The 8,828-nt window shown below is 44.7% G+C and overlaps 1 protein-coding gene across 1 annotated transcript; it reads right to left on the minus strand.

Moving 5' to 3' along the window:
• Window positions 1–2,213: 2,213 nt before the first annotated feature.
• LOC126260412 (PE-PGRS family protein PE_PGRS47-like) lies at window positions 2,214–8,570 on the minus strand. The gene is made up of 2 exons (XM_049957738.1): window positions 8,322–8,570; window positions 2,214–2,351 (listed from the first exon to the last, which is right to left on the minus strand). The coding sequence occupies exons 1-2, from the start codon at window positions 8,568–8,570 to the stop codon at window positions 2,214–2,216; spliced, it is 387 nt and encodes a 128-aa protein (XP_049813695.1).
• Between the last annotated feature and the right edge of the window lie 258 nt (window positions 8,571–8,828).

Raw genomic sequence — 8,828 nt, forward strand, 5'->3', positions numbered from 1 at the left:
AGCAGAGGCTGTGGCGGATATAGCATTGAGATGACATGTGTGACAACCAACTCTCCAACAGTTGGTGGAAAACAATTTATTATACCTTTTTTTAAAAAAAAGTTCATCGCCATTAACATTTTCGTCACTGCAGAAATAAAAGAACAGTCATGTGAGTATTGGTGATGTTAATAGACCATGAATGTATGTGTATACATGTATGCATATGTTTAATTCATAATTTTGTTTTTATTGCAGGTGGCATAATTGAGTATCTGCTGAAAATGTCACAACCTGAATCATCAATGGCGAAAATACCGCTTTTTAATACTACATACTGTTTGAATGGTAGTGACAGTAAGTGGGTTAGTGTGGGAATGACTTTGGATCACCTATTCAGTGCATTTGCGATTTACAAAAATCCTCAATATTGCTATAAAACACTGAAATTATCCTGAAATGAGTAGCTCCATCTATGTAATAGCTCGATGTTAACTGTTGTTTGTATAATATAAATATTTGAACCCCCTCATTGATATTGGATGATCACACAATTTGCAGCAGGAGCTACCTAAAAACGTTCAAAATATATAATGAGACATACAATGTGGCATAATGAAATATATAGTGAGGCAAAATATATAATGAGACATATATAATGAGACTATCAGCATCAGCTGGCAACCATATATAAATAGCTGCTATGGGAAATTATGGAGGAATGTGATAGAGCTTGCATGTCATAATATATAACCTACAGGAGAAACCATTAGACTACATTTTAATACATGCAGTGCATTAATACCCTACAGTATATATGAATCCACTACACCAGATGTAGACACAGAACTACATTCATATTTAAGCATGTTCATACATAAAGCTATAAAAAAAGAGTTATTAAATAAATAAAAAAAATCGTAAGTGATGAGTTTTATTTCCCTGTAAGGTCTCCTGTATGGTAATACAAACACGTACTTAATACCATGACTGGATACACAAAAATCCTCATCACAGGGACTTCATAGTAACTGACAAGTCCTGCAACACTACAGAAAAATGAAATGACAAAATACTCTCATTCATTGTGGGTCCTCTTGATTCTGGCAAGATCTACATCATCATGTCATTGCTCACACATCCAGATAGAGTTCACTTTGGACCCAATTACCAGCAATTAAAAGAGGCTTGTCAGCCATTGATGGTGTAGCTACAAGACAGTCTGAGAAATCGACGATATCTCATCTGCAGAAAGAGTAAATCCGAATACTGTGTTCATATTTGTTGATGCTGCCACAGAACACTAGGAACAATACACAAATTTTTATGTTTTGGTAGTCACATGGAGATAGATGTTTTTCATTAGAGCCAAACGTACTTTAGGATTTCAAAAGAGTTGGCAAGTGATAACACAAAACTTATTATCATTTTAAGAAAAGATAATACGAATTTAAAACACATTTATCGAGTACACGTGGGAACTGACATGACATTCAATGAATTTAAAACTATATGCAGAGATCGCTGGAATCACAGAAGTATGGGTTTTTGGTTAATGATAAAACATGATAACTGAATGATGGATGATACAGACGAAAGATCCAAGAAATTTTTCTTTAAATGATAATTTAAGTACGTAGCGCTCCATAGGCAAATACATGACACATAATCACAAGCATATCTAAGCAACTATTAAATATGCATTTGAGGAATAACAGTCTACTATTATATGTACAGTAAAGAAGGAAGTAATTACACCATTATACATTACACGAGTGTCAGCAACAGTGAGAAAAAATGCGCTTATGGACAGTGTGCTATGGAACTGAATTAAAAAATGATGCAAGACAATATAATGATTTAGCTCACGAAGAGAGAGCAAAAAATTATGAAGGTCAACAGACAATCTGAATGGGATTCATTGTTTTGCACATCAAGAACCACTTTGTGCATGGTATGGGGTATATTCCTGACATTGCAAGTGGGTCCCTTTTCTCCTTTGCCGATCTAAGTCACTCTTTTATCTTCCTTGTCGGTTTGAAAATCGTCTTTACGCCGGCCTTTCTGCCATACATTCCCAGAGTGACGAACAGAATCGGCCGTATAATGCGCAAACACGGCGTAAAGGCGATTTTCAGTGAGCCTGCTATAAGACATTTTGTGTAAACGATGGCTTCACCACAGGGACAGACTTCACTGTGCGATCTTGTACAGTTTCAGGCTCAGCAAAGGACTCAGCTGCCTGCTGCCGTAAATGGACTGGTCACACTACAAACTGCTGCTACTACGGCGCCTCCGACGCCTCCACCTGTACTACCGCCGACGACGCCTCCGGCACCGCCATTTCCTGCCTTCAATCCTGACGTTGAATGCTGGCCAGAATACATCACCCAGCTCGAGGCACACTTCGCAGCATACAACATACCAGCTACAGAGCAGCTTGCCTTTATCATTGCCGACGCGGGTGTTGTGTTAAAACTGTGTTCGTAAAATTGTTTCCCACCACCCGCCCAGAGACTAAAACTTATGACGAAGTGATTGCTGCATTGAACTCCCACTTCAGTGACAGTGTAAATGTGGTAACTGCGCGCTACAAATTCTTTCGTCTGCGGCGTGGTCCTACTCGCAAGGGAACCTCCCCATCGCACCCCCCTCAGATTTAGTTATAAATTGTCACAGTGGATAGGCCTTGAAAAACTGAACACAGATCAATCGAGAAAACAGGAAGAAGTCGTGTGGAACTGTAAAAAAATAAGCAAAATATACAAACTGAGTAGTCCACGCGAAGATAGGCAACATCAAGGACAAACTGAGTTCAGGAGCGCCTGGTCCCATGGTTAGCGTGAGCAGCTGCGGAACGAGAGGTCCTTGGTTCTAGTCTGCCCTAGAGCGAAAAATTTTTCTTTATTTTCGCAAAGTTATGATCTGTCCATTCGTTCATTGACGTCTCTGTTCACTGTAATAAGTTTAGTGTCTGTGCTTTGCGACCGCACCGCAAAACCGTGCGATTAGTAGACGAAAGGACGTGCCTCTCCAATGGGAACCGAAAACATTTCATCGCAAGGTCATAGGTCAACCTATTCCTCCACAGGAAAACACGTTTGATATATTCTATACGACACTGGTGACGGCATGTGCTTCACATGACAGGAATATGTTGTCGACCCACCTAACTTGTACACTTGGCGAATGGGTAAAAAGATTCTTCTACGTTGCCCGATTTAGGTTTTCTTGTGGATGTGATAATTACTCCCGAAAAAGTGGTGAAAACATAAGAGTTTGTCTCATAAACTGCAACAAATGAATCCAAAAGTCTCACAGCCGCACACTTTTCCCTGTGCTCTGTCAAAACATATGTTTTTAACGTTTTCAAATTTTTCCGTGTGTAGACCGTCAGATCCTGCATATGTCCAAGCAAATCTGAACATGTCCTGGAATTTTGGAGAGCGAAGTTGATTATGTGTGAGTACCTGAACTTTGATAATTGCCTGAAAATAAAAAAATTAAACTTTTCGCTCGAAGAAAGACTTGAACCAAGGACCTCTCGTTTCACAGCTGCTCACGCTACCCACTGGACCACGGCGCTCCTGAGTCCTTTCTATCCTTGATGTTGTATATCTTGGCGCATGGACTACTCAGTTTGTATGTTTTGCTTATTTTTTCATAGTTCCACACAACTTCTTCCTGTTTTCTCGATTGATCTGTGTACAGTTTTTCATGGCCTATCCCTGTGCCAACTTATAACTAAATCTGAGGAGGGTGCGATGGGGAGGTTCCCTTGTCAGTCAAATAAATCATGGTTAGCTGACCTTCAGGGACTAACTTCTGATTGTGACTTTAATTGCTCCTATGGACGCTCATATGCAGACATCATGATTAGAGATGCTGTTGCGCAGAATGTGGCGGATCACCGCATCTGCGAGGAAATCTTAAGATTTAAAAACCCGTCTTTGCAGGAAGTAGTGGACTTGCTAGACATACAAGATACATTAGATATGGCTACTTCCGCGTTCGATGTGATCCTGGGTGTGTGTCCTGTTAGCGAGGCACAACATGTGCCCTCCCGCCTGGCCCCGGCACAGCAAGCCACGCCGCGCCGCTCGCGCGCAAGTAAACAAGTTTCAAGCTAAGCTCCCACCAACAAGGGAACCTCCCCATCGCACCCCCCTCAGATTTAGTTATAAGTTGGCACAGTGGATAGCCCTTGAAAAACTGAACACAGATCAATCGAGAAAACAGGAAGAAGTTGTGTGGAACTATGAAAAAATTAGTAAAATATACAAACTGAGTAGTCTATGTGAAGATAGCCAACATCAACGACAATGCCACTCAAGGAGCGCCGTGGTCCCGTGGTTAGCGTGAGCAGTTGCGGGACGAGAGGTCCTAGGATCAAGTCTTCCCCCGAGTGAAAAGTTTAGCTTTTTATTTTCAGTTTATGTGACAAACTCTTATGTTTTCATCACTTTTTTGGGAGTAATTATCACATCCACAAGAAGACCTAAATCGGGAAAGGTAGAAGACTTTTTTTACCCATTCGCCAAGTGTACAAGTTAGGTGGGTCGACAACATATTCCTGTCATGTGACGCACATGCCGTCACCAGTGTCGTATAGAATATATCAGATGTGTTTTCCTGTGGAGGAATCGGTTGATCTATGACCTTGCGATCAAATGTTTTCGGTTCCTATTGGAGAGGCACGTCCTTTCGTTCACCAATGGCACGGTTTTGCGGTGCGGTCGCAAAACACAGACACTAAACTTATTACAGTGCACAGAGACGTCAATGAACGAACGGACAGATCACAACTTTGCGAAAATAAAGAAAGTAAAATTTTCATGCGAGAAAAGACTTGAACGAAGGACCTCTCGTTCCGCAGTTACGCTAACCATGCGACCACGGCGCTCCTGAACTCGGAATATCCTTGATGTTGCCTATCTTGCACATGGACTACTCAGTTTGTATATTTCACTAATTTTTTTCATAGTTCCACCCAACTTCTTCCTGTTTTCTCGATTCATCTGTGTTCATTTTTTGAAGGCCTATCCACTGTGCCAACTTATAACTAAATCTGAGGGGGGTGCGATGGGGAGGTTCCCTTGTAAGAAACTGATATCTTGTCGGATCTGATTTCGTGCCCACCCACGGGACAGTTGCCCATCCCATCAAGCACAATGTTATTTTTGTAATAAGAAAGGACACGTGCAAGCTGTGTGTAGCAAGAGAAACTCTAATTCACAACCTGTCTCCCGTTAGCGTGACCTGCGTGGGCGTCACCACAACAGAAACCGCCGTGATCATGATTCACATCAGCTTATGGGCGTTAATGCCATTTATTCACAGCCTTCTGCTTCCTGTGCTTCTACAGCTCGTCGTGTGAATAAACAAGTTTAGCCAGACACTTCCTCTCGCATTCAGTGCGATGCAAGGAAACTTTTTGTGACTTTGAACATTTGTGGATGTTCTGTTCGCATGCAGCTCGACAATGGTGCGTCAGTTTCTTTACTGAACAGATCAACGTATGACTAGCTTGGTTCGCCCCACTTCATCGTTCACATTCCATGCTGACTGCTTTTACTGGACAGGAAATCTCAGTGGTCGGCATGTGTAGTTTGCAAGCCACGTATGGTGCAATGACACGTACTGTGTGTTTCCATGTGCTCCACTCTAGTGATGCTACGAAATTTTTGTCATGGACGCATTTGAACTTTTTGGCCTCGCAATTCAGGACAATGTACTTTGCATCAGCGCTAGTGACCATGCAGACAGTGTTGCCGCACTATGCGATGATTTTGCTGAACTCTTTTCTGATGGCCTTGATTGTGCCACCGACTTTACAGCGCATGATGTAGTTAAAGACAATGCCATGCCTATTTTCCGGTGCGCATACCCGGTACCGCACGCACTACGTGACACCGTAGCTGCTTAACTTGAGCATTTGCAAGACAGTGGTGTCATTGAACCTGTTTCTGCTTCGCAATGGGCTTCGCCATTAGTGTGTGTGAAAAAACCAAACAGTTGTATCCGTATTTGTGCTGACTTTTAAGTGTACGGTAAATCCCCAGACAGTGGTAGCTATATTTCTCATACTGTGTCCTGAAGACATTTTTGATAAGCTTGGTGCGGGAAATTTTTTTTCCACGATTGATTTGCAGGACACATACTTTCAGATTCCGCTCGACAAACAGTCGCAGTGATATTTTGTGATCAACACCCACCTTGGATTGTTTAAGTTTCACCGCCTTCCGTTCGGTTGTGCTTCGGCTCCTGCTATTTTTCAGTCTTACTTACAGCAGTTGTGTGCTACTGACCCAGGTTGTTCCAATTATCTGGACGATATTGTCGTATCAGGGCGCACCCCTGACAAACATTTGCAGAATTTGTGTGCCTTATTTACTGTACTTTTGCAGGCAGGACTCAAGTGTCATAGAGACAAGTGCAATTTTTTTTTCAAACTGAGATTCAGTATTTAGGACATATGACTAATGGACAGGGTATCCACCCCTCGCCGTCACATCTCCATGCGATTAGAGACTTGCCAGCACCCAGGAACTTGCAAGAACTTCAGTCTGTGTTGGGCAGAATTACATATTATGTTCGGTTTATACCAAATGCAGCGCAGATTGCAGCGCCTTTGCATCGCCTTTGGCGTAAGAACGTTCCTTTTGGTTGGTCTTCGGAATATTATGCTGCTTTCCATAAGCTCAAATCTGCTTTGTTGAGTGATCGTTGTTTGATTCCTTTAGATCCATCAAAACCAGTTGTTTTGGCTGTCGATGCATCTTCTCACGGCATCGGAGAAGTCCTCTCACACTGCATTAATTCTGTCGATCACCCAATCGCTTTTGCGTCTAAGTTGCTCAATTCTGTCCAGCACAACTATTCTCAAATCGAGAAAGAAGCTTTAGCTATTGTCTATGGAGTGGCCAAGTTTCATTATTTTTTTGTACGGTCGCAAGTTCTATTTGGTCACCGACCATAAGCCTTTGACGTCGTTGTTTCACCCGTCCATGCTAGTTCCAGCCCGTACTGCACAGAAGTTGCAACGTTGGTTTTTGTTTTTGTCTAACTACAATTATGAAATTTTGTTTTGGCCTACGGCCCAGCAAGGCAATGCTGATGCTTTGTCTCGCCTCCCTTTCGGTACTGACGACGAGTTTGATTCTTCCGACTTATCATGCATGTTTATTGATTCGCAGGATAAGTAATTAGCTGATGTTTTTCCGGTGGATTTTCGTCGCATTGCTTCCGCAACAGCCGCCGATGCTTCTTTGCAGATTCTCTAGCAGTATATTCGTACACACTGGCCTCCGTCTGCTACGTAGATTCGTGATCCCCTTGTTCGACGTTACTTTGCGCAGCATCACAACTTGTCTGTACACCACGGTATTATTTTTTACTGACAATGATCAGTCTCGTGTGGTTGTACCTCGTTCATTGCAGTCGAAAATCCTCCGATTACTGCACTCTGGTCATTGGGGTATAGTGTGGACGAAGCAATTAGTGCGTCGTCACTGCACTTGGGTCGGCACTGATAAACAAATTGAGAATTCGCTTGCTAATTGTCGCTCTTGCGCGGAGCATCAATCTGCTCCCCGCCTGTGCTTCTTTGTGTGGCCGACTCCTACAGCGCCTTGGCAACGCGTTCATATTCATTTTGCAGTTCCTTTCTGGGACACCCGCTGGTTGATAGTTATTGATGCATACAGCAACTTCCCTTTTGTTGTGCCTACGTCTTCTACTACATCTGTCAGTACTATTCGGGCTTTGGCATCTATTTTTTGCATTGAGGGCCTTCCCGAAGTTATTGTCTCCACCCAATGGCCCCCAATTTGTGTCCTCCGAGTTTGAAGCGTTCTGTGCTGCTAATGGCATTTGCCATCTGGCCTCAGCCGCGTTCCACCCCCAGTCGAACGGTGAGGCTGAACACTTTGTGTGTACATTTAAGTTGCAGATGAAAAAGTAGCGCGCCACGCACTGTCGAGAGCGCGTGCTCTGGACTTTCCTTGCTTCCTACTGCTCCCAGCCGCGCGGCGCCCGTTCCCCAGCGGAATTGCTACATGGCTGCGCCCATCGGTCGCTCCTGCAGCTATTGCACCTGCTGCTGCGTACTCCCGCTGCTGCGCCTCGTTCTGGCTTGGCGTCGCACGATTTGGTGTTCTATCGCATTTTCTCTGGCAGGAAGTGCTGGGAGCAGGGGTGCATTCTTCGCCAGCTTGGCCGCACCTTATTTTTAATTTCTGGTGCCTGCAGCACTGTCAAGCGACACCGGAACCAGATCCGTTTGTGCCGCCCTCGGTTTTCTGCTGCTGGTTTTTTTCCGGCAGAATTGGATGCTTCGCGGCTTCCGCCGCCTCAGCCCACGACTCCACCGACGGCGCCTCCGTCGCTCGCGCCTCCGGCACGGGCGCCCCTGCATACGCCACGCCGCCGGTTTGGTCAGCTCCGCCGGGCGGGCACCTCTCGCAGCCGCAACGGCCCCACCTCTGACCGCTGCTGTCGCCGTCCCCGCCGTGTTCCTCTGCGGTGCCGGAGCCGATGGACACTGAGGCTGCCGCCACGCCAGTGCCGCTGCCGCCGCCGCCGTCGCCCATGGAGGTTGTTGCTCCGCCTCCTCATCCGAGCATACCCAGTGGCGGTGCGCGTCCCGGGGAGGTTTTCAACGGGGCGTTTCTCTCGCCCCCTCGTGTACAAAATGGTTCAAATGGCTCTGAGCACTATGGGACTTAACATCTGTGGTCATCAGTCCCCTAGAACTTAGAACTACTTAAACCTAACTAACCTAAGGACATCACACACATCCATGCCCGAGGCAGGATTCGAACCTGCGACCGTAGCAGTCTCGCGGTTCC

Source organism: Schistocerca nitens, chromosome 5, assembly GCF_023898315.1.
Source record: "Schistocerca nitens isolate TAMUIC-IGC-003100 chromosome 5, iqSchNite1.1, whole genome shotgun sequence".
NCBI lineage: Eukaryota > Metazoa > Arthropoda > Insecta > Orthoptera > Acrididae > Schistocerca > Schistocerca nitens.

Bases quoted from the DNA above. Each gene is read 5' to 3' on its own strand.
- LOC126260412 (XM_049957738.1), bottom strand. From the start codon at position 8,570: ATGGGCGACGGCGGCGGCGGCAGCGGCACTGGCGTGGCGGCAGCCTCA. The intron at 2,352-8,321 runs GCCGCGAAGCAT...TATTCTGGCCAG, and splicing joins CGTGGGCTGAGGCGGCGGAA to CATTCAACGTCAGGATTGAA.